The sequence below is a fragment of the Pristis pectinata genome, chromosome 28 (genome assembly GCF_009764475.1).
Source record: "Pristis pectinata isolate sPriPec2 chromosome 28, sPriPec2.1.pri, whole genome shotgun sequence".
Classification (NCBI taxonomy): Eukaryota; Metazoa; Chordata; class Chondrichthyes; order Rhinopristiformes; family Pristidae; genus Pristis; species Pristis pectinata.
Window position 1 is genome coordinate 14,551,143 of NC_067432.1, and position 27,371 is coordinate 14,578,513.

General features: G+C 38.8%; 1 protein-coding gene across 2 annotated transcripts in view; it reads left to right on the forward strand.

Moving 5' to 3' along the window:
* leo1 (LEO1 homolog, Paf1/RNA polymerase II complex component) overlaps positions 1-27,371 on the forward strand; it is a 53,676-nt gene that overhangs the window by 20,293 nt on the left and 6,012 nt on the right. Inside the window, exons 11-12 of one of the 2 annotated variants that reach the window (XR_007958328.1) lie at positions 1,478-1,575; positions 3,342-3,497. Coding sequence is in view for 1 of the 2 variants with exons in the window: in XM_052040508.1 (XP_051896468.1) it covers positions 1,478-1,575; positions 3,342-3,443 (200 nt within the window). In the remaining variant the exon portion in view is untranslated. Of the gene's footprint in view, positions 1-1,477; positions 1,576-3,341; positions 3,613-27,371 lie in introns of those variants that run through there. The other variant, XM_052040508.1, reaches the window with a different exon arrangement.

Below are 27,371 nucleotides of genomic sequence, written 5' to 3' on the forward strand. Positions count from 1 at the left end.
GTGAAATCTGCAGGCAGCTCAGAACGATAAGCTTTACTAATGGATTTTGTTGGCTCAGGAAGATCATGAAAGCCAGCAAACTTCCTAAATGTTCTTTTGTCTCTTCCCTAGCCCACCCCAAACTCCACCAATGCACAATTTCTATCTTAGTTCCACAGATTTTCTGCTCCCACTACCACTCTGTGAGTGAATGGTTTACAGATATTATTGCAACAAGGTGTGCTATGCAGTTTCACCTCATGCCTGTGTGCTTCAAGCCTATTTTATATGCTAGTTCTTCCATGCCACAGCAGCAGTTGTGTTTAAATATGCATACAAATGGACAATTAATGTTAGCAAGGACGTTTTAAGCTTATGAATGTTTATCAATAATCCAAAAGACTAAACATGTTCCAAGAAACCCAAGTTTCTCGGGTTTCTTGAAGTCCTGCTGTATGACAGCATGTGAGTAATTAGCAAATTAATGTGAAATATATTATTTTAATCATAGTCTAATGTCTACAACAGAATGTCAGTTGCTGTATTTATGACATTAAGAATAGAACATTGAATTTATTAAGCAAGTTCATTGTATTCAGTTCACATATACACATTTTGTTACAGGCTTTTCTCTCCACTGCATGCCCATAAATCCATCTTGAGAAATTTACATGTGTAAACCCAATGATTTAGTTGACATAATTAGTTTCCTGGAATGCACCATTAGGAGTTAATCTCAGTGGAGAATGTTTGGCTGAGGTGTAGAGGATGTTAGGTAGAGCAGGTATTACAGATTGAACAAAGTATAGGGATCTTGGATACAATACTTAAATGGAAAAGGTAAAGACCCTTCCAACAAGTAGACTGGCAGAGAGCTACTGCAGTCAGTGGTGGTGTGAGGTAGCTCGCGAGTCAATGGAGAGACCGTTCAGTTTTGTTTCTGGAAGCTAGCAGGGTGGAAAAAGTCTAGTACAGGAGACAACAAAGGAGCAGTGCCTGATTTAGATTTGGGGATGAGCAATGGACCAAAAAGCAAATGAAGTTTCATTCACAAAACCAGTCTAGAAGCAGAGCTCATTTTAGGAGAGCAACAGAGGGATGGAACTTGATCCAGGAAAAATGAAGAGAAGCTAATTGATGCCCAAGAAATAAAGAATATATTAGCCCAGATAAACCTGAGCAGAGCTGTGGATTTTAGCCGAGGAATTCAGCAGGTAACTTCAGACAAACAAATTACCAATCAGTGGGAGACAGGGACAGCAGAGAAGAAGGTCCAGGTGCACTGCAGAGTCCTCATGATAGAAGTGTTTGATCATGAAAGAGGATTTCAGTTTGGTTTGATATACTGCTGATGCAGAGCCAGTAAATGTTAAATCTTAAATTACATCATTTGGTGGTGTTGAAAGTTACAACATCACTTTAAAAGTCATCATATTTATAAACATAGGTGAGTGTTATAAATATCTAGTTTAATGTGCATGTGTTTAATCTATTTCAGAGGAGCGTGCCCGGATTTATTCCTCAGATAGTGATGAAGGGTCTGATGATGACAAAGCACAGAGGCTCCTAAAAGCTAAGAAGCTTGACAGTGATGAGGTTTGTATGGAGAACTGGCAAGCAGAAGTCTAATTTTAAAATACAAATAGTTACTGCAGGTTTTTTTGTGGGAGGGGGACAAATATCCATTTTCATTGATTGAAGACTGATTTTTAACTTTAAATGTTGATCAAGAACTTGTCATCTTTAAATAGGGTTTTACATTTAGACTATTCAGATTTCTAATGATACTTGCAGATAAAATCAAAATGATTAAAATTAAATGAAAATGTATAAAGTGACTTCACTTGATGTCTAACGTATATTTAGTTGACATTTTGTGAGGAAGCGTTTAATAAATTCTTACATTTGTCACTTTATTTACAAATATATCATGTACAGTACAAAAACTCTACAGAATGCCAGAAGCAGTACTTTAAGATGTAGGAATGAGAAGCTTATGGAAAAAATACATTTCTGTTGGTGGACTGCTCAGTACTCATTCAGATAAGCTGGATTTCAGTTTGGAGCATTCTTTGCACTTGCCTGTGCTGTGATAGCTGTAATTAGTTTTTAGAATCATGACTGTTCTATCTTGGTAGGTGGGGTGGGGGGGGGAGGGGGAATTAACTTATTCAGAGCTATATATTTTTCTGTAAAGCTTTCCTGCCTGAACAGAGAATGACTATTAGCTTTCAGCGAGTGGTTGACCCAAAAGGTGACTGTAGGCAACAAAATGGATATACATTGTAAAATGTAATGTTTTAACAGCATTTTGAATTTTGACTTTAAGGGAATTATCCATTGTTTATGATTACTTTAACAAAGTAAAATGCTGAATTTGATATTTAATCTGGAGGTTGGATTTTTAGTTAATTTTGATCGCATCCTATTAAATAGTTAACAATTTCATCATTGTTTAAATATTTTTATGAAACGGATCAAAGATGTATTTTTAAAAAATACAAAGTCATTCTACCTGCTAGGTATACTTACCTGTTAAGCTGGAACTCTGGGAGACAGCCGAGTTGATACCTCCTGAGTATCTTCCAAGTACCTCACAAACTGATTCTTGGGATTTCTCAGAGAGACAATGGGCAACACATGTAATGAACATCAGTACAGTGGCTAATTAGTGCAAGGGCTGAATTAAGCAGCTAGAGGAATTTTACTCTATATATTTTTATATAAGGGCTTTTCCATCCTTCAACATGCAATACCAAAAGGAAATATTTGGCCATTGAAATATTCTTACTAGGTACAGTAAAGCTCTGGAAATCCTGATGGTCCCACATCTGGCTCATTCCTCAGTCCAGACTGAGGGCTGGGGGTCTAAAATGCAAGGAGCATATGCAGCCAGAGCTGCGTATTGAGAGTGCAGCCAGGGCTGGGGTCTGGACTGTATGCTGGCTATGTGGCTGGAGCTGGAGTTGTGGTCCAGAACACCAGGAGTCAGAAATGTGGGTAGGATTGTTGCTGGGTCTCGAGTGTTTGTATATTTCCTACTCTCTTTAAACTCACCAGATTCACTGGAACACGTATTGTACCATTGTGTAAAATGTTAAAGTGAAATAAAAGTGTATGTTTTGCTTTTAATAGGAGTAACATCCAATAGTTTGGAAAATCTGCCAGTCCTGCACCATCAAGGTCCAAAGTGTGGTGGATTATCAGGGTTTTACTGCAATTTTTATGATGTACCTTATGACTCATATCATTGATTTAGAAAGTACTTCACAGCACCTATCAATACATATAAATATGATGGCAGTTTATACAATTCTCTTTACTATCTCTCTTTTCTCCAAACCCTGTTCCCCCCACATTAGGAAGGTGAACATTCTGGAAAGAGAAAAGCAGAGAATGATGACAAGGGTTCCAGCAAAAGAGCAAAGAAATATGTGATTAGTGATGAAGAGGAAGATGAGTAGGATCTCCTGAGTCAGATGGCTTGTGTCAGCAGACATTAACTGTACAGTTATTTTGTAAGTAGCTATGTTGTCTGATTTTTTTTTTTGGATGATTTTGGTAATCATTTGTAATTTGGTTCATGTATGTACCAATATGATAAAATTAAATCTTTTATATAAAAAAATACATTTTTAATGCTTTTTTTGTTATTGAAGTAAATGTTATGATAACACAATTTTTAGAAGCGAGTCAGGGCTGCCAGTGTAAAATAAATAATGGGTCGATGTTGCTTTCCATTGATTGCTGATAGCTATACATAAGAAGATCAGAAGTAGGAGCAGGAGAAGATCAAACTACAAACTTCGGTAAAATCTAGGTTGATCTGATCTTGGTCTCAGTTCCTGCCAAATCCTCATAATGTGGTTATGATTTTGTTTTCCTCAATCAGTTATAGATACATACATGGAGCAATTCTTCAAATTACCAGCTGATTTTCTCTAAAATTGCTGAGGGAAAAAAATTGGGGACACAAAAGACTGCAGGAGCTGGAATCTGGAGCGGGAAGAGAAAACTGCTGGAGGAACTCAGTGGGTCAGACAGCATCTGTGGAGGGAAATGGACAGTCAGTGTTTTGGGTCAAGACCCTTCATCTGGACCAGACTCGACCCAAAATGTCAACTGTCCATTTCCCTCCACAATGCTGCCTGAACTACTGAGTTCCTCCAGCATTTTGTTTTTTTTTGCTTTTCCCTGTAGTTTTCTATGGTTCTCTCTCATTTATTGTGACTCTACTGGTTTTTCCTTGTTTTCTACTTCTTCTCTTCAGTGTTTCCTACTCTTGTCTGATTCTTTCTCCCACTGTCTCTTTAGTTTGATTTTAAAAAAAATTAAGTATAAAATAGTATACATTGGAAGAACATACATTATTTTTTGAGAGGTGTCAAAATAAGTAAAAGTGTAACCAAAGCGATCACGAGTTATTGGATTTGGAACTCAAAACATCTAGCCATCATGGAGTTGCAATAGAAAGTGAATGGAATTCAATTTGATACATGTTGTGCTGAAATGATACAGTGTTTTGGCCTGTCTGCAGCTCAAGTACTGTGTTCATGATACATAAATAAGACCTCAAATCTGTAGAAACGTGTGCCTTTCATGTGTGGAAGTATGTGGTTAAATGGGAACCTTTTGATTTAGGTGATTCCATTTATGAATATGGGATTGAAATATATAATAATAGCACAAAATATTGACCAACTTTCATAAGCTGCTAACTTCAATTTAAATCAGTCACTTGGTGACTAAGTGTTTTATGATACAAAAGGCTCTAAATTGGCTATTTTTATTTGCAGTATATAAAACATAATGATTTGTTCAACTAGGTTTACAATTTTCAAAGTATGATTTTAACTGAAAATTATGTTTATTCAGGGAAGACTGATACTGTTCCATGCAATGAGTTGAGCATTTTTAGTGCAATGTGGCCTCCCTTTATCTGCATATTTATCTGGGTTATGTTTTTCACAATCCATTAATGGTGATGTAGTTTTAAAGCAGTTTTGAAAAAGGTGGCCAGCCTTCAAGATGTGCAAACGAATATGGAAATTCTGATGTATTGGAGAATAGAATGCAAATCAGTGTGACCTGAAATGGACCATTTTTACTGTACTTTTGGCAAATGGGAGAATTGCAATTTGATAAAGTTGATTATTTTTAACTAAGCAGTGCATCATATGGTTCACTAATAATTAGGCTTCACCAACTTATACATTAAAAAAAAGGTATCATTTTTGGAAGTGACTATCAGTGGAATGGTTGCATTGATAACTCATCACTGGTTATAATTTCTTAATATGCTTTCTTAAACTGCTGTAACTCTTGTGTTTGTAGTACTTCTGGAATGATATTAAGTAAGGAATTCCAGCACTGTGAACAAACTGAGAATGATGAAGGAGTGGCTGAAAACATCCTGGTTGAGATGGCGGATTGGAAGGATTGATGTTTCCATGATGTTATTGCTGTCCTTGGTGGTAAAAATTTTGCTTTGCCATCAGATGAGGTTTAAAGAGTTACTGAAGTATATTCAATTGATACAGCAGATGGTAGGAGTTTGGCTTTGCTGTCAGCAAGCTTGTTGAGTTGCTAAGGTTTCTCCAGAACTTTTAGTTGATAGAGCAGCTGTGAAGAGTCAGGACATGAGCCGTTCCTCTCAGTACCCAGCCTCTGCTTTTTTAACAATGCTGTTAATCAGGCTGGTCCAGTTAAACTTCTAGTAATCAGTAACTGCACAGTTTTAATTAGTCATGATGTTAAAATTTGGGGGAAAGCTTAGCTTGTTTTTGTTTTAAGTGCATGTTTCCTGGAATTTGCTTGGTGCCATATTAACTATGATTTATCAACATAAACTTGAACGTAGTCCTAAACCTACTGTTGGCGAGCATGGGCTCAATTTATTATTAGAGTTGAGAACAAGACTGGAAGTGTTGAACTGTGGCAAACAGACACGTTCCTGCCATTATGGAAGTCATTCATGAAATAGCAGAAAATGGTTGGATTGCACTTGCCTGTGCTACTTCCAGTCTTGATTGTTCATATGGAGCCCTGACCAGCCTTCCTCTTTCCAGCCTCTGTTTAAAAAAGAAGTCATTCATTTCTTTGCTGTCTATGTCGTAATTCACACCAGGTCCTTTTCACTCCTCATCTTTGTGCTTTTTGACAAAGTAGACTTGAGATATGGAATCTGCCAAGATCTGAATGACCCAGAATATCCCAGCTGTGGTGAGATGTATGCTATTACCATGCTTACTCCTGGTTCAAATTCATTGGCAAGAACTTCCTGGCAAATTCAGGTAACTGGGATGTAAATCCCATTACAGGGGACCAGAACAAGACCCTTCGACAGAAATGTTGGGGGAAAAATATGTAGTCCTAAATCTACTGTTGGCGAGCATGAGCATGAGCATGGAGAGTTGAGAACAGGACTGTAAGTGTTGAACTACATTTGACAGCCAGTTAATTAAAAGTTGACCAAACTGTTTAAAAGTTTTTTTTAAAATTAAGAGCAGCACACACAAAATGCTGGAGGAACTCAGCAGGTCAGGCAACATCTATGGAGGGAAATAAACAGTCGATGTTTCAGGTCAAGACCCTTCATCAGGACTGGAAAGGAAGAGGGCAGAAGCCAGAACAAGAAAGCCGGGGTAGGGGGAGCAGCACATGCTGGCAGGTGATAGGTGAGGCCAGGTGAGAGGGGGAAGGTAGGTGGGTGGGGGAGAGGGGATGTAAGAAGCTGAGAGGTGATGGGTAGAAGAGGCAAAGGGCTGAAGGAGGAGGAATCCGGTAGGAGACGACAGCAGACCATGGAATAAAGGGAAGAAGGTGGAGAATAGATGATCAGGTCATGAGGACATTTTTTTTTGTGTTTTTAATTAAAACTCTTAAAAATAATGAAATTCATTTCATTAAATACATTTGAACAAAATCTAAGATACTATATCTAGGTCCCTTGCAGCCTTGCCTCTATATTGAAATGAATGGATTTGCTGTCCCTGTGAGATTTAACCTGGCTCTATTTTAACAGCTAGATTCCCCAGCACAAGTTCTGGGGGTTGCAAGAAGTACATGGCAGAGAATCAGACTTCTTGACACCTCCAATGGGGAACTGCTGGCATTTCTCAGGAAAACACCAGCCTTTGAGTGGCATAGCTGCCTCTATTTTTTATGGTTACTGGTTATGGAAATACATGGTTTTAAAGTTTTCACCATTTTCAACTATTTCCTTTGCTTTACCCCTTCATCCCTTTCATTTCTCCCACTGTTGCAGACCTCCTGGATATCCACGCCCTTCCATTTCTTGCTTCATGATGAGCCTTAAATTTAATTAACTGTTAATGACTGTTTCCAGTTATAAATCCCCTTCATGTACCTTTTTACCTCTCTTTTGTCCTTCAGAAGTTCCTGCGAACCTAGCTCTTTGATTTCATTTTTGGTCCTTCGTCCTATTATCACTTTTCTGGTTTTGTGTCAAATTTTGTTTAATGATGCTTCTGTGAAGCAGCTCAAAATTTTGCTACTTTAAATGGGCAACATAAAATTTTTGGATGTCTCTGGATGCTACCCTGATGAACAGCTGTAGTGATGTTCTGAGGTGATGATGGACCACCAACGATCACAGCCATCCTCGTTAGTACCAGTTACCTCAGACTTCCCCCTTGGTTCCCATTGAACTCAGTTTCAAGAAAGAAGATCTTGCATTTATATAGTACCTGTCCTGCCCCTTTCAAGACATCCCAAAGCAATTTACAGCTAATGAAGTAGTTTTGAATTATATACAAAGATTGATTAATCCAGGGGTCAGTACGAGGCAAGAAACAAAAGAGCACTGATACTTCAGAGGGTTGCAGGGCTGAGGGAGATTGGAGATTAGAGAGGAGCGAGGGAAGATTTGCAAATGGTGAAAATTTTAAAATCAAGAATTTCCATAACCAGGAATCATTCAGAATAAGAAAACATCAAAGCAGGAGTAAGTTTGGTGTCACTTCGAGACTCTGCCATTCAAGATCCATATTTTGCTGAGAAATGTGGGAAACATCACAGTTCAATGTGCAGCCAGAAATCCCCCATAAATGACCAGATTATCTGTTTTACTAATGTTGATTGAGGGATAAATATTTGTCATGACACTGGGATAACTCTCCTGGTCTTCAAAGTAGTGCCATGGATCTTTTACATCCATTTGGAAGAGCAAATGGAGACTTCCTTTAGTGATGTAGAGTTCTGACCCGAAATATCAACAATTTCTTTCCCCCCCCCCACAGATGCTGCTTGACCCACTGAGTTCCTCCAGCAGATTGTTTCTTGCTCCAAATTCCAGCATCTGCGGTCTCTTGTGTCTTTCATTTAACATTTCATCTGAAAGACTTTAGGAACCAAAAAAATCCAATAATCAATGCTTTGCGTAATCAATAACTGCCTTAATTTCAGGGCTTTCATTACTTGATACGTTATAAATATACTATAGTTTGTGGTCAGCATTCATTTACTGCAGATGATAAAAAGGAAGGCAAGCAGCAGGTCTGAAATTTGTGAATCAAGATCTGGTGTTGAGCATCTGCTCCTCAACAGCATCTGGCAGGAAATTCGTAGACCGTTAAGTAACTGATCCTGAATCCATGTTACAAATTTAGATTGGTGCAAAGAAGTTTTTACTTCACACCATGCTAAGATTGTGTCATGTGAATCAGGTTTCTACAACTGAATTGATTCGAAAGCAAGGAAGAATGAGACCACCTCTTTCGATGAATCTCACTGTCTTAGTGATAGTATTGTTGCCTTCAAATCAGGTTGTTGTTTCAAGCCCCACTTCAGACAATCAAACATGTTAGGCTGACACTGAGGAACGTCAAGGGTCTTGGGCAACATTTATCCCTAACCAGATGATTTGGCCATCAACTTACTGCTGTCTGTGGGGCTTAAATTGGCTGCTGCATTTCGTACATTACCACAGTGATGTCACCTTTTAAAAAAATACTCAGTATAAAGTGCTATTAGCTGTCTAAGGTTGCAAAAATGACTACTTTTTTTCAATTGTGCTATATCTATCTAATTTTCAATAGAATTTGTGCTGAAATTGCTGTTCCCTTGCCTTTTATTTAAAATGTCTAATCACCTAGAGTACTTTTGAGACTATAAATCAGGGAAGACTTTGTTCATGCAAACAATACTGAAGGAAAATTGGTTTCTTAACATAATTTAGAAAAGTCTGAACTATGAGTGAATATTAAGTATGGTCCATATGTAATATATAAATGGAAATTCTTTATTGTATTTTGTCACTGTGTTCACAAGAAATGTGAGAAGCATGTTTGATTCTCTGACAAATGATAAAGCAGAACTTCAAATAGCCGTAATAATTTGCTCCCTTCCCCACACCTCCACCATACCACAATTCCTGTTGGATAATGAAATCTGGTGGGTGAATCAAACTCCCCAATGATACTTTCAAGATGTGTTTTAAATTAATCACTGTTCTACTTTAGGGGTTTTACTGAAATCACCCAAACTTCCTACTGGTCCCCAAATTTGAACACCTTTCAGTAAGATTCTCAAATAATTGAGGGCAGGTATTTAAACTTTCACTTTTTTAGGAAATATGTTGAAGCCCTTGAAGCATGAATACTCATTTAAATCTGCTATTGTAGAACAAGTTATAACATAGGAATAAATTAGAAATCAGATCAAACCATCTTTTATGACATTTTAATGGAAAGATAGTAACAAATAACTGGCATGCGGACACTAGTATCATTGGACCTGAATTAATTCTATAAATCAGAATAATCACCCGTGGCACATAACAATTATCTAGACCTGAGATTCAGTGAATGAGGTAACGTTACACAGTTCTATTTCATTGATACTTTCCAGAGGTCATGATTGTTGTATTTGCCTTGATTTCAATTGAATGCCAGAACTGGAAAGCAACCCACAGCTCTTGCTCATTATTTTGTTACAACAAGAACAGCAGGATTTTTTTTTATTATAGTTGAATCCAGATTTTTTTATTGATTACCTGAAAAAATGCACAGTAACAACAGATCCTGCCGTGCCAGTCAACCTGACTGTTGATGGCACAGTTGTGGACTGTAAACACATACGAGAAAGTATTAGTAGGGAAGCACAGGATCTGCATTCCACCAGTTTATGAAATGGGGCATGCTAGTACGTTAACAGACTGTCATCATGCCCATTAAAGTACAAAGATACTCTGTTCTGTAGGTCACACTCATTACACTCATGACTACATTCCTCAGCTATCTGTGACCTTGAAATTTTAAGTTCATTAGCTCCTCTTTAAAAATAGATTGGGATAAATATCAGCAAGCTTCATGTGATCTATGGAACAAATGTGGATACTTGTGTAGTGGCTGTAGAGAACCTTCCTCGTGAGATTTTTCTAGATGTCAAGCAGGATGAGGTTACTTTTATTAGCAAGTCTCTTGACCCAGGTAATAATTAGCCTGGATGGAAGTGATGGGCCAAATGGTTCTTTTCTGTGCCATAAATTTCTATAAGTGGAGTTTGTGTAGTAACTACAATATATCATTCATTTTATTATATGATTGCCAGAGTAAATGTCAGTGATTCAACAAGTAAATAGGCTTGTTGATATTTATAATTTAGTGCAGTAATTATTTAGCCAGGAACATGTATTCTGGGCATAGCGTACACACACCATTGGTAATTTGCATTCAGTACTGTGGTTTTAGGCTGCTTGCCATTGGTTATTTCCAATACATCCAGGGAAATGGTAACAGCAGTTTTTAAAATTGAGAAATCAAAATTTAGTCTAATTATTGGAAAGACGACATGGAGAATAAGGAGGCACTGATTTGTGTGTGCCAAATTTTGGATTTTTAAAAGCTGCACATACTTTGAATAACTGAATTGAATACTCTATTGGCAAAACTATTGAAAAGACCAATTTCTTAAAGTATGTGACCTGCGGTTTATTACTGAAGGATACATGCTCCTGTGTAAGTGGCCACCTTCCTTGTTACAAATGTAATGGTCAGTTTTCAGTTAAAGCCCATGATGTTTTTTCCACTGTGTACAAAGATGGAAACTCCTCTGAATGTACTTTGAAACTGTAAGTATAGTTTCCATATATATCAATGACAATTTTTCTATAACCAGTTTGAAAATGATACCCCATGGGGTGTGGAATCCGGCCTAAAGCACTCTTGCATAATGCTCAATTAGATACAAAACAGGAGAAAGTCTGCATAAACTTGCTTATGTACACAGTATAATACCTGGGTGGAGAATTGATGGTAGCAATCATTTGCAATGACTGTCATCAAATGAGAGCATCCGATGGAATAATGCATAAGAAACAAAGTGGTGAGCCTGTTTTAATAATGGATGTGCTTTCGCAATGAACATCATGGCAGATATTTTCCAGATAATACGTCCTGTCAAAGGTTTTAGAAAATGTTAACAACAATGTATGTTTGTAGTTGTTATTGCAGAGAAAGATGATGTATCACATAAGCATAGCTCCAGTCATTAGGCTTGCAGGGTATAACTGTTACTCTATTGGTACTATCCTTTCCTCTGAACCAGAAGGACTTTGGTCCAATTCGTACTCCAAAGACGAATTAAAGAAAAACTAGGCTGACATTTCAGCGCAGCCCTGAGGTGGAGTTGAGGTGTTCAAGGTTGTGTCTTTCTGAGATATTTACCTGAGGCCACATCTCCTGTATCATTTATACATGAAATATCCTATGGCACTTTATTCTAGAAGAGCAGGAAAGTTATCCCATGTATAAAAACAAAGTCCTGGAAATGCTCAGGAAGTAAGACAGCATATGTGGGGAGAGAAACAGGAGTAACCTTTTGTGTCCATGACCTTGCATCACTTGTTTTTAGTTCAGATTTCTAGCATTTGAAGTTTCTTATTGCTTTTTGAGTTACCTTTAGTGTTTTTCCAATGTTAATCTTGCTTAAAAAGAAAAAGTTTGGTCACTTTCTCATTCCTGTTTGTGGGATTGGGTACTGCATTTCTTACAACATTTATTACACTTCAAAAGTACTTTATTGGTTCCAAACACCTTTGTCTGTATCTTTCTTCTCATTTTCTAACCATTCCTACATGGCTTTTATTGTTTTGTTTAAATCAAGTAACCAAACTTACTTTTAACTGAACTAGCATCCAGCATTCATTCTCATATAACATTAGAAATTAGAGTCCAGTTGTACAGAGGAGGTGCTGAAGGCCACTATGTGGATTTGGATGTACAGACTGAAGAGCCCACTCTCCATGTGGATCTCGAATTACCTAAGTTTAAATTGTCGATAGAAAAACTAAGTTCCTCTCCTTCCCAATCCTTGTTACAAAAATTCTAGAAGATAAATGGCAGTTCCTGACGGGAACAAGAAAGGTCAGGTGGAGCTAATTCTAAAGCCTCTCCAACTGGTATCAGTACAACATTTATCACTGTTGCTGTTTTATAATGGCTGAAGTCCATTATGTTTTTGTCCAATTTTTTTTAAAAATCAGCTTTCTAGGATTGTGTTCTTTGTAATTTACCACATTGGTTTATGAGTCAATTGCAGTTTATATTACATGGGACTGCAGAATTTTCATTGGGATTGCTCTGTGCTATTTCCTTCATCTTCCAGTGAAATCTGTCCTTCAATGGCCTTGAGAATCAGACTTGTCTGGACTGTAGCAGTAGTTGGCTGTATTGCCTCCAGGTGGCACTGTTGCATGGATTCCTCTGGACACTGCATCTTTCTGTTGCCCAGTGATGTAATGCTGTTTAGATTCAAACCATCATCTATGGACTACTTCCTTTCCAGCCTATAGATAAAGGAGGGAATGAAATAATTGCACATTTTCTTCCATTTATCATTGTGAGCTATGGATCTTTGATTGACATGTTTGTTTTTAATTTAATTGGCATGCTCATTGGAAGTTAGTTTAAGATTCAGCTCTTCAGGGTAAACCTGGTCAAAGTAGTCTGGCTCAAACTATTTTTTCACTATATATATTTCAGTGCCATTCAGTGACACTCTTAAATATCCATCATTACCCCATATTCTTTAATACCTTTAGTTAACGAATACCTATCACTCTCTGATTTAAGTATTTGTATCCAGCATCAATTTGGAAAAGAATTTGAAACTTGAACCAGCCTTTGTAAATGGAAGTGCTACCTCAGTTCATTCCTCAAAGGCCTGGCCGTAATTGTTAGATTATAGCCCCCCCCCCCCACACCCCCCAAACTCTAGAATTACCCAGCCAGTGAAAATAGCTTCTGTTCCTCCAAACTATCATTTCCTCTTGATCTTTTGAAAATTTCAATCCAATCATCCCTTAACCATCTAAATTCCAGGGAATACTTTAGTTTCTCCTTGGAGTACAAGTATCATTCTAGTAAATCAGCATATCATCCAAGGACAATAAATCTTTCATTCAAGGCTTTACTTACTTTATCCCCTAACAGATAAAGAGGGAATGCATATGGTGATTCTATTATCTTTAGGGTAGTTTAATTCTTCCTGATGTCACAGGATGTTCTTTGAATATAAGAAGAAATGAAGATTTAACGTCAGCCTTCATAAGTTTTTGGAGGTGGGTTGTTTGACAATAGAATGCTTTTGAAGGAGTAACAGGTCAAAGTCGAGTTTATTGTTAAATGCGTAAGTACATGTATGCGCAGGCGCAATGAAAAACTTACTTGGAGCAGCATCAGATAAGCAGCATTCACAAGAAAAGCATAAATTAAACATAAATTATACACAATTCTTACACAAAAGAATACAATTAGAGCAAAAAAAACAAAGTCCATTGTAGTGCAAAGTGATCAAAGTGGCCATAGTGTTGCTAAACTGGGGTAGTGATTACGGTTGTGTAGGTTGGTTCAAGAAGCAAATGGTTGAAGGGAAATAGCTGTTCTTGAACCTGGTGGACTTCTGAACCTCCTCAATGGTAGCTGCGAGAAGATGGCATGGCCTGGATGGTGGGCATCTTTGATTGGTGTTGCCTTCTTGAGATACAGTAGTGGGGAGGGATGTGTCTACTACTCTTTGCAGCTTCTTGCATTCCTGGACATTCAAATTGCCGAACCAATATTTTCATACATCTATAGAAGTTTGTTAGTGTTCAGTGACTTGCCAAACTTCCTTAACCTTCTAAGATAGTAAAGATAAATAAAGGAAATGCAGTAGTGGTGTTAAGATTTAGAAGATACAGAAGCATTGTGATTAAATTAATAAATTATGTAATAATAACTAGAATTTTGCACCATTGATTAAATCCCACCATGGCAGCTGCAGAATATAAATTCAACTAACTAACTAGATTTAGAAGTTTAAAAAGAGTCTCAGATTTGGTAACCATAAACCTGCCAGCTTGTTGTAAAACCCATCTGGTTTACTAATATTTGATGTGCTTGATTGGCCTGGCCTATGTGTGAGTGTGAACCCATTATTGTGGTGGTTGACCACCTCAGTTCAGGTGGAGTTAATGATGGGCAATAAATGTCAGCACTGTCCACGTTCGAATTGCTGAATCAATATTTTCAACAGTGAACGAAAAAAATAAAGAACTTAGTCTAGATTAGTTGTAAAGTAATTTCCACCCTGTGCACTCTCCCAATTTTATTACTGATTCTTTGTTAAAATTTACTCAGCTGTCTGGAAGAGTTTTCTCTAAACAATTTTGGCAACTGAGAAGATTAACAGTTCAAGAAGTTTGAACATCCTTTCACAGGTTATGGGTATTACTGGTGGGCTTGGCATTTATTGCGCATCCCTAATTGCTCTTGAACTGAATGCCTTGCTGGGCCATTTCAGTTAACCACTCTGAGTCTGGAAATGCATAGGTAGACAAAGTAAGTAGGTAAAATCTCCTTCAGTAAAGGGGATTAGTGAACCAGACTTTTTTAACAACAGCCTATTAGTTTCAGTGACCCCTATTGATTTATGTAACAAAATTTAATTTCCCCAGCTACCATGTTTGAATTTGAACTCATGCCTTTACAACTTCATGCTTACTTGGAAGCAAATTATCCCTGTCTTGTTGCAGATGGTCATTGCCTGGTACTCAGAATATTGCTCACATTCATCAACCCAAGCCTGAATATTATCCTGACCTTGCTGTATACAAGCCTAGGCTGCTTCATATGCTGAGCAGTTGCAAACAGAATTGAACATTGTTCAGTCCTGAGTCAACATTCTCCCTTTTGACCTTATTATGGATGGCAGGTCATTGACGAATCAGCTGAAAGTGGTTGGGCCTTGGACACTGCACTGAGATCTCCTCCAGTGATGTCCAAAACTTTACCAATGTATCCCTCTGTAGTAATTAGTCCAACTCAGAGTTGGGGGCAAGGGTACTGTTCGTTTTCTGTGTCTAACTTAAAGAGAAATACATTAAAATGAATTTTGGCAAGAGGGAGATAATATCCCAGATATTGGAATAGTTGTGTGGCTTTGTCTATTGAAGGAACACTATTAAACAAACGGTAGCATCATGATTTGTGGCAACAGCAATAAACCATTGTTCATCTTTCCTTACAAACCTAACAAAATACTGTACAATTACTGTAACATTAAGGAAGGTAACAAAAGCAAACATGAACAATGAATATATCACCTGACTTATATGAAAAGGTGACTACAATATTGTTTAGTTGTTTGACTCGCTACACTTCCACAGGACTCTGTGTTATGGGCAACTCTGCAAATCCTATCCCCCATCATAATGATCATTATTTTCTGTGTATTCAGAAAATAAATCATTGTTGTAAAGAAGGTATTCAAGATGGAAGAAGTTAAAAATCTTCACACATTCGTATTTATTGGCTGTTTCCTTTTTGGGTGGAATTATGAGAAATTTCCGGATAAAATATATCCTGTACTCTATATAAGTATAAACCAATTGTGAAGGAAATCACTGTAGCAGAAAGCCCCTGCCACAATGAATCAACAGGAAATTCCTAGTGATGATTACATTGGCAAGTTTTCTAAATAGCTGTTGCAGCCCCACCCTTCCATCTTTTTCAACAGTGAATAGGGTTTAGGTTCATGCGTGAACTTATGTTGTGTTTAGATTGTTATCCAGTGTGAATTGAAAGGGTAAATAGAAAACGACCACTGTCTGCTCCAGCTGTCGTCCCCACACAGATTCTGCATTGTTCTTGTATGAACTCTATTAACCAGTCAGTACAGTTCCTTAGCACTTTAATGGAAGCAGTTTATATGCACCAGTTTCCTTATGAATGAAGCCCATGTTGGAATGAGCACTGAACCTGAGATAGCAGTCTAATAGATCTTTATGTGATACAGGCATTACAGACTGGGTACCACGGAGCCATGTTCATTATAATTTTATGCTAAGAAATAAATCTACAAAACAAACCCACTGCAACAGCAAATGCTAACAAATTTGATTAATTATTTAACATTTTGTATCTCTAGGTAGTCTGATCATGCCCAGATTAATGTGGCAAATACTGTCTTAATGCGTGGGAGTATGTGGGTGGGGAAAAAATATGAGGCTTGCATTGATATGGTACCTTTCATGATCTCAGGGCATTCAAAATGCTCAACACCCAATGTAGCAGTTTTTAAACTGTGGGCACTGCTGTAATCTGGAAATGTGGCTGAAATTTACACACAATGCTCAATAGCTGATATTGGGATAACGACTAGATAATGGTTTTATTAAATGATGTAGATTGATGAGTAAATATCAGACAGAGCACCAGGTATTCTCCCTTGCTTTTCCTTCAATAAAACCATGGTTATTTCACATCCACCCAGCTTTAATTCTCATTTTAACAATAGCACATCTGCTAATATGCCATTCTCTCAGTTCTGCATTGTCAGCCAATATTATCAGCTCACAATTCTGGGGAGAGGATTGAATCCATGATCTTCTTTCTTGGAGGCAGGTACTTTCACGAGCCATGCTTAAGACACCATTCTATTATTCCGGGTTCCTATGATGAGTGGAAGAGTATTTTCCAGAGTAAGGAAGGAAAGTGTCATTGATAGCTTGGAACTTGACTTTCTGAGCAACCACAAGTGTCAGCTGCATACTGCAGTTTGATTACTGAAGTCTATGTAACCTTGGTCCTGGAGTGTGGTTGCTGGAGGTTGAACAGTTTTCCATTAGTTCTGAAGATTAGCTCCGTTCCCAATGGATGTCTCTTGGAGGTGAGATGCAGCATTGTGCCAAGAAAAATTGAAAGAAGTATTGCGGCAGTGGCATAGCCTTATTTGACACGAGTCTTCACTGAGAATGGTTCTATTATAGAGTCACAAAGCAAGTATAAGATACAGACAAATTATGGGCAGCTGAATTTGAGATGATGGAATCCACCACCACCTTTAATGTGCCAGCCTTTGGTCATTAAGAGAAAGGGTATTTGAAAATCAACACTTCATACCAGGCACAAAAGCACATTGTCTACTAGTCAGCAGGATGTGATCAAAACCTCCTTGAACAAATGCAACATCCCCACTGACTCCTGGGAATCTCTGGCCCTTGACTGCACAAAATGCAGCAAGAACATTCGGGATGGTATTGGGAACCTCAAGGCCGTGCATCAGGAGTGGAAGGAGCAGATGACTCTTCCCATCAGCCACCACCTGCTGCATCTGTGGAAGAGTCTATGATCACCACATTGGCCTCATTAGCAACCTCAGCACACAAACCCAGAGTGGAGGTTCGTCATCCTCTATCCTAAAGAACTGAATAAGAGAGAAGTTCTATACAATAAATTCAACTTCTGTCATATTTTCCCATTGGGATGCTATATATTGCCTTTCAACAATTCAGATTGCTTTGAAATGTGATCCTGGTTAACCATTTTAGACAGACTCCTGTATTTCAAAAATAATGCTGATAAGTATGGTTTTCCACTTTCTTCAGTGCCCTCAAATGGCATGAGACACTACATGTTGGAGCTCATGACACTGACACATAGAAATGGGACGATTCAGGTTAAATGCCTTATGCTCCTGCTGTGACTGAGATAAGCAAGCCAGGGAGAACCAAAAACCTTCCCATTTTTAGCAGGCAAAATGATTTTCTTGAGAAAAGTGCTACTGCACCACATTAAGAGACAATCTTGGCATCCCATGAAGCAATCAACAGTGAGCAGGAAACCAGATTAAATGGAGTTGGAGGTTAGTTGTCTTTTTTTTACCCTCAAAAGACCCTTATGCACCCTTTGTGATAGACATAAAGAATACTTGCTCATTTCACAGAATCACACAACGCAAGGGCTGTTTGACCCATCATACCTATGCCACCTCTGTCTGACTCCTCAATGCCAGCCCTACAAGTTATTTCTTTAAATGAAAATACGCCTTAGATGAAACAGCATTTTAGAAATAGTGTGTTTTCTTACACCAGAGTTAGAAATTGGTGACATTTTAAAATGTCAAATTTGATCCACAGATTAATAATGCACACTGTCAACTGACTCCATCCTTGTTGCACTTAATAGCTAAAGAGAAGATCACACTCTGAAGAATAATGGGACTCTCAGAAAGCAAAGCAGACCTTTCCACTTCACATGCTGGTTAGAGCAACAGTGGAGAGAGGAGTTCAAAGCATTCGATTAACAATTCCATTCCATCATCTGTTCCCTGTCCCAATTCCTCACCCCCCCCCAAAAAAATTGTTTTTCTTTCATTTAAAAGACATTTTAATAGATTCTGCTTCCATTATTTCAGATGGTGTTCTGCCCTCTCAAGATTCTGCTCTCTTTTGTGTCTTTGTAAAAACCAGAACTAGAGAACGTACTTCCTCACAGAGATAGTAATCATCTATTTTTTCCCACAGTTCATTTCCTTCATTTTGTCATTTGCATCTCAGAAATTACCTTTTTTTTGCTTCTGTGCGGTTCTTTCCCTTCACCCGTAACTGATCAAAGCATCTGGTGGCTGGGCAGACTAGACTCACAATGCTAGATATTGGCTGTTCAGAGAGGTCTGACCAGCTACCAAACGCTTTGATCAGCTGTGAGTGAAGGGAACGAACCACACAGAAGCAAAAGAGGTCATTTCTGAGCTGCAAATGACAAAATGCAAGAAATGAACTGTGGGAATGTCAAATTTTAAAAAAAGGAAAAATGTTAAATGTTTAATTATAGGCTGTATTCCACATGGATATTGTAATGGTGTAACATAAAATGCAATCTGGAATGTGAAATAATCAAGTAATTTAAGTTTTGAAGATGAAAGACCTGCTTTGCTTTCTGAGTGTCCCACTATTCTTTGTAGCATGATATTCTCTCTACTTATTAAGCACACCAGAATGCAACAAGGATGCAGTCAGTTGTCTGTACACGTAATTAATCCATGGATCAAAGTTGTTACAAGCTGCTAGCAGATCAATTTAGGGTAATGCAAAATCTGAAAAGGATAAGGCCCAAATGCTAGAGGTGGAAAAGAAGCAATAAAGTCAAAATTCAGTATGTGTTCTACAACATCACACTGCTGTTCTTCTTTCCCTTTAATGAACGATTACTGTTCTCTACAATTCTCTTCTTCTTAGGCAATCCCTTAATACCAGGAATGACTTGCTTCCACTCCATTTTTGGTGGGTTCTGAGGTGACTGATGAAACCAATATGGGAGCCACTGACTTCCACAGATGAGGCAGGAGGTAATTTGGGAGGTGATATGTTCCTTCTGCCATTTACACTGGACTTCTGTGTGCTTCTGACGAATGGACTCAAGGTTCTCAGTTGCATCCCAAATGCTGCTGCTTCACTATGAGCTCTCGAGAGCCAGGAATTCCCAAGAATCAGTTGGGATGTTACATTTTTTCAAGGAGGTCTTCAGCACATCTTTGAATCTTTTTGTCTGTCTACTAATAATCTCTTCCTATGATAGGGCTCAGAATACAGTATCTATTATGGGAGCCTGGCATGTGAACAACGTGGCCAGCCCAATGCAGCCAACTGAGTATCACTAGTGTCTTAATAATGGAGGTGTTGGCCTAGGGATGAATATTAACGTTGGTCCACTTAACCTTGCAAGTTAGGTTTGGAAGATTTTGCAGAAACAGCATTGGCCTAACTTATCAGTGCCTTGAGATATCCAGGTCTCAGAAGCATATGGAAGAGTAGAGATCACTGCTGTCTGGTAAACCATGAGTTTTGTGCCAGTTCTGAGGTCTTGATCCTCAAACCTCTTCTCCTCCATTGACCAAAGGCTATACCTGCAAGGCAATGCTAAATTTCATTATAGGTGTGTGCCTTCACTGAAAGGTGACTTCTGAGATGTGAGAAGTGGTCCACATTTTCCAGAGTCTGGCCATGAACCTTTATTGTCAGAGGAATATTCTGTGGAATACCACATTGCAAAAGTGTATGGAACAATCTCCAAAACCAATGCAAATCTTTGACCTTCAAGGATTGACTCATTTACCTTTACACATACCAGTCAGTAAAGGTTTGTTGCTGTTGGACAATGCACAGTAATAGTGTGTGGTGTTCATTGTCCTGAAAAAAGTCCTTTTCCAAATGTGTCACTAGATGGCATATTTGCACATCAGAAAAATCAGAAGCTGCGAAGAGTCCAATTGTGATTTATCAACCAGCCCCTCACAAACCTTTCAGTATCCTCTAGATGCTGATAACCTCATAGGCAGTCAACTTGATTGTAAACACATTGGTTTGGATTCTTTTTTGCATATCTCCAGTATTATTTCCAATAATCAATACATTGTGCCATTTTTGGACATGTTGCCCTCTGGTAACTAGTAAAGGACCACATTTCAATGAAGCTTAACAATTTTCATCTCAACTTACCATCCTGGCTCTGGCCTACAACCTTGTTTCAAGTCTGTTGCCTGGGGCTATAATTCTTGTGTCTGCATTCTCTTTAAAGTGTGAGTTTGAACTAGGCCGAGTCTATCCAGAAAGTAGCAGATCACTTCCCAGGAACTAGATCAACCTAACTGGAACTGAAGTACACATGTTGATTTGTAGATGTTCAGAGTCAGGTAGAAGATACAGGAGCCTGAGGGCAGGTACCACCAGACTTAAGGACAGCTTCTACCCCACTGTGATAGGACTATTGAATGGTTCCCTTATACGATGAGATGGACTCTGACCTCACGATCTACCTTGTTGTGACCTTGCACCTTATGGCACTGCCCTTTCTCTGTAGCCGTGACACTTTACTCTGTACTGTTATTGTTTTTACCTGTACTAACTCAATGTAACTGCACTGTGTAATGAATTGATCTGTACAGTCGGTATGCAAGGCAAGTTTTTCACTGTACCTCGGTACAAGTGACAATAATAAACCAATACCACTATCCACTTCACTGGGACAATATCCGTCACTGATTGAACAAACACAGATTAGCATGAGTTACACACAGCAAAATTGACCAAATTAACAAGCAGCTCAAAACATTGAACAAAAATAGGCAAAACTAAAATCAAAATGAAAAGCAGAAGGTGGGAGAAAAAAAGGGAGAATAAGTGATGATGACCAGAGGAGGCTGAAAAATTGGAAATTAAAACTGAAAGATGCATAAGGGACCACACTTCCGACATCAAATAAGCACTTTGAAGCAGTCTTCTACAGGAAAGTCCTGATGAAGGATCTCCGCCTGAAACGTAGACTATTCATTTCCCTCCATAGATGCTGCCTGACCTGCTGAGTTCCTCCAGCTTTTTGTATGTTGTTCCATTGGAAAGATACTGGCTGATGTTTATATATTGAACACCTAGTGCTCAGAGAGTGAGTTGGCGATATCCTTTTACTGGGGATTTCTGAATAATTTAATGTGACTGGCTAGAGGGTAAATTAACTCTTTACTGTCAAGCAGTTTCTCAGAAGCAAATAACTTGATTCAAGTGGTTTGTAATGAGTTGTTTCCCTGATTCCAAATTGTTAAAACTTGTTACTGGAAACAAGACTACAGGCAATCTTTACTTGTACATATTTTACATCAGTGTAATGGTTCAGATATTTGCTTATGTTCAGTGCCTGTCACCACATTATAACAAGGACATAATTGGTGAGTGTGCTGCCAAGGCAGGAGAATTTTAGTTATGAGGATAGATTCTAGATTGGGCTCACTTGCTTTGGAACATGGGAGATGTAGTCATGGTATATAAAATTATGAGAGGTCTAGCCAGGGAGAACATGAAATTTTCCGTAGCAGAGGTCAATAACTTGGAGGATACATTTTTAAGGTAATTGAAGAGTTAAAGTGGAGCTGAGAAAAACTTTCTCAGCCGGAATGGTGGGGAATCCACTAACCTCTGTAGTGAAAAAGTTCCTTTGTTAATATCCATTGCTGTCATTCAGTTTAGTGGGATCCATATGTCTCTGTGCTGTAGTGTCATCAAGTTGGCTGATGACAGATTTTAAAATTCTCACATCAGCAAACCAAGAAGGAAAAAGCACAACTTTTAACCTACTTTTTGAACCTTTTACAGTGCACCAAATGAAGATAGGAACACACGATCAATTTATGATCTGAACTATCGTAAATAATCTGTCAGGATGTTTTTTTTCAAATGTTAAAATTATTTTTAGACGTGTAAGAAAATTACAAGATATGAACAAAATTATTTTTAGGAAATTGCTAGCTGATAATAATGACCAAGAGCAACAAAAACTCATCGATAGCTCATATAGGATTTTCAGGCTATTTTACAGCAGGGCTAGTTTATGAATACTTCAAGCTCACAGCAATTCACTTGTTTAGTTCACACAATTCCATTGTAGAAGTCTGCAAACAATGCAACCAGTAGAGAAGGGCTACATTAGTAATAGCATCTGAGGGACTTTCACATTGAATTACAAATGACAAAAGTTGCTGTCATTTTCACTGTGTGATGGCCGCACAGCAAAATCTGGACCAAACCCTTTCCCCAGCCTTGTCTCAGTGATAACGCTGTTGCACCCAATTTGGGAAGCTGTGGTTTGAAACCTAACCTGGCACTGCAGTGCGGTACACTATTTTGGATGAAAGTTTTAAAAAAAAGAGCAGCTGCTAGTTCAGGAGACCCCTGAGGGCATCTTGCTCTCTAACCACATTCTGAGTACTGATGGGGCAGAGGTTGCCCTGGGCAGCATATAGTTGTCTCTACTGCATCACATCTAGAGGGACCCAGGTTCGATCCTGACCTCAGGAGCTGTCTGGAGTTTGCACGTTCTCCCTATGATTGTGTAGGTTGTCCTATGTCCCTCATCCCAAAGATGTTGGTAGGTTAATTGGCTACTGTAAAGTTAGTGAAAGTCGAGTTTATTGTCATATGCACTACTACATATATGCACAGGTGCAATGAAAAACTTACGTGCAGCATCATCACAGGCACATAGCATCATATAAGCAGCATTCACAAGAAAAAGCTAAATTAAACATCAGTTAAACACAATTTTTACAAGAAAACACAATTAGAACAAAAAAAAGCAAAGTCCATTTTAGTGCAGAGTGGTCATAGTGTTGCTAAACTGTAGTGGTGATTAAGGTTTTGCTGGTTTGTTCAAGAACCGAATGGTTGAAGGGAAGTAGCTGTTCTTCCACCTGGTGGTGTGGGACTTCAGGCTTCTGTACCTCCTGCCCAATGGTAGCTGTGAGAAGACGGCATGGCCCAGATGGTGGGGATCTTTGATGATAGATGTTGTCTCCTTGAGGCAGAACCTCCTGTAGATACTACCAATGGTAAAAAGGGGAATTGATAGTCTTGTGAGAGAATAAGTCACAGGCGGGCTACTGGGGAAAAAGGAGAGGGGGAATGGGACTGAGGAATTTATTCTGCTAGAAGCTGGCATGGATCCAATGGGCTGAATGTCCTCCTTTATGTGGAAATAATTAACTTTTCAAGTCTATCCACATAATTAAAGCCCCTCGTCCCTGGAATCATTTGGTAAATCTTTTCTCCACCTTGTCTCACTTCTGGAAAGTTGTTAAAGATTGTGATGCTCACACTGGGCACAGTACCTCCAGATGTGACTCAGCTGAGGTTTTACATGTTGTCCCAGCTCTTGTGCTTATTTTATGAAGCCAATGATGATCCCATGTGTATTTTTACCCACTGCATCACTGTATTTCCCGGCTGTGTTGTTCTCCTTGGAACAGGAGGTAATAAGGCAATTAGATGGAGGTATTTAAATTCATGAAGACTACAAAGTAGATAGAGAGAAAAAACTGTTTCCCACTAGCACAAGAATTAGAGCGCACTGAATGAACATGATTGGAAAAAGAACCATAAATTACTTGAGGAAAATGGTTTAACACAGCAAGTGTTTAGGGTCCAAAATACACTGCTTTAAAATCATTAATGTTTGAGAGTTTGCCAGAGGACCTCAATTGTTGTACACATTTAATTTTGCCAAAATGTCTGGTGTGTTAAACCTGTTAGGAATTTGCTCTGAACCCAGCTCTGTTTTCATTCTTACATAGAACCTAATGGGCAAATGGCCTCTTTCCAAGCTGTCACCATTCTGTGAACCTATGATTCTGAGACATTAAACCTGGACCCTGTCTGCCTTCACAAGTGGATTTAAAAATCCCATGGTACTATTGCAAAGTCCAGGTGCACTATTTCTATTCTTCAGCCAATGCCACTAAAATAGATTATTTGCTCATTATCACATTACAACAGCAATGACATTTCTAAAATACTTCATTTGCTTTAAAGGAAGGCTTTATATAAAAGCAAATGCTTTTTTGGCTCTGTCTTGAAAAAAGGAACTTGGTTTAATATTCAGCTTTCTCTGAAGCCACTTCCAAACCAACTTTGTACTATATGGGACAGTTATCCTCACTGGGATTTGACTATTCCTATTTGAAGAGAAGGACTGACATCCAATATGTATGCATTTCTTCTATTTCCAATGTTATATCTAGGAGGCAATAAAAATTCAAATAGCAATTGATCCTAGATTTTATGACAAGGATTCTTTGAATGCATCTGTGCTTTGCTGGGCACTGCTAATGGGATCGCTCCTGAACAAGCCATCTTAAACAAGAGAGAAAATTGTCCTCAGTCACTGTTTAAAATTCATTTTCAAGGCCTGTCAAGAGCAGCATTTATTGCCCATCCCTAACTGCCCTAACTGAGAAGATGGGAGTGAGTTGCCTTCTTGAAGCTGCAGTTCTTCTGGTGAGAGTGCTACCACAGTGCTGTTGGGTAGGGAGTTGGACACATGATATATTTCCAAGTCACAATGGTATGCAATGTGGATGGAAATATGAAGGTGGTGGTGTTCACATCCTCCTGCTGCTTTTGCCCTTCTTGGTGGTAGAGTAGCAGTGCATTTTGTAGATGTACACACTGCAGCTGCTGTGTGCCAGTGTAGAGGGAATGAACGTTCAGGATAATTGATGAAATATGGGTTACCTGCACAGTGTTGAACTTCTTGCGAGTTGCTGAAGCTGCACACATCCAGGCATGTGGGGAGTATTCAATCATGCTTCTGACTGGCTTGTAGATGGTGGAAGGCCCTGAGAAGTCAGAAGGTGAGTGATTCACCAGGATACCCAACCTTTGGGCTGCCTTTGTAGCCAAGAAAGTTATGTGGCTGGTGTAGTTGAGTTTCTGGTCAATGGTGACCTCCACAATATTGATGATAGGAGACTCAGTGATGGTAATGCCATTGAATGTCAAATATAGCTGGTTAGACTCTCTCTTGTTGGAGGTACTCATTGCCTGGCACTTCTGTGGTATGAATGTCACTTGTCACTTATAAGCCAATGCCTGAATATTGTATAGGTCTTGTTGCATGCAGGAATTTGCTGAGGAGTTGCGAATAGAATTGGACATTGCACAATGATCAGCAAACATCCTCCCTTCTGAGCTAATGATGGAAGGAAGGTCATTGGTGAAGCAGCTGAACGTAGTTGGGCTTAGCACACTGCTCCAAAGGACTCCCGCAGTGATGTCCTGGGACTGGGATGATTGACCTCCAACAACCACAGTCATCTTCCTTTGAGCAACCAATGTTTTACCTTTGATGTCCCTTGACCTCAGTTGTACCAGGGCACCTTGATGCCACATCAGTCGAATGCTGCCTTGTGTCAAGGGCAGTCACTCTCACCTCATCTCTGGAATCCAGCTCTTTGGTCCATGTTTGGACTATGGCTGGTGATGAGGTCTGGAGCCAAATGGTTCTCGACTCAAAACCTTGCATTGGTGAATAGGTTACTGATGAGTGAGTGCTGCTTGATGGCACAGTCAATGACAGCTTCCATCACTTTGATGATGATTGAGAATGATCTGATTGGGGGTGGTAATTAGCTGCACTTCTACTTGTTTTGAACAGGGATACTTGAGCAATTTTCCACTTTGTTGGGTAGGTGCCAGTGTTGTAACTGTACCAGAACAGCTTGACAAGGGCACAACACACAATGTACTAGGAACCCACAATGTACTGGTGGTTCTGCTTGGTCTTCCACTCCTGAAACTCAGTTACATTGACTGTAAAGCAACCAAATTTCAGAAGCAGTATATAATGCAGAGCCACCACACTATTGTATGTTTAATGCAAACTATTCAGGTCATATTTTCACCCTAACAAATAAGTTTTATTCTAATCATACTGTATTGGTATTGGTTTACAGTTGTCACATGTACTGAGATAGAGTGAAAGACTTAATTTTGCAAGCTATTCATCCATCTATCTATCCATCAATCCATCATTTCAAAACATAAGTACTTTGAGGCAGCACAAGCGAAAAGCAATAACAGACCACAGAATATAGTGTTACGGTTACAGTTACAGAGAAAGTGCAATGCATGTAGACAATAAGGTGCAAGGGCCATGGTGGGGTAGATTGTGAGGACAAGAATTCACCTTTAATGTACTAGAGGTCCATTCAAGAGTCTTTTAACAGAGGGATAGAAGCTGTCCTTGAGCCTCAACAGAGAGCAATTATGTCGGCTCTTATGAGTCTTCTTGAATTACATCTTTTTTCTGAAGCTTCAGCAAATTCCTAGCAGGTTTAACACACCAGAAAATTGAATGTGTATGACAACTGAGGTCCTCTGGCAAATTCTCAAGCAGTAATGAATTAAAACAGAATGGTTAGCTCTCAACTGATTATCTAGTGAATAAAATGGAAAACTTGTATTATTTGAGGAGTCCATTGAAATGTGAAGGATGTGATGGATGCAGAGTAGCTTGTTTGTGCTCCACATTTGAGAAACTTTCTGGCCAAGTTTGGTTCTTATAGGAAAGTAGTGCCTTGTTCAAGTGCAGCACACTAATTAATGTTAGTCTCTTACAATGGTGGGAAAGGTGCAGCCTTCATAAAGAGACAGATTTAACACGAGCTTTTTAATGACCTTTAATAACCACAGTAATGTGCAATGTGCAGATCTCATTTGGCCAGACTGGACTGCTGGTTCAATGCCAGTCAGATCATGCCTTTATAGACAGCTCTTTAGCTGA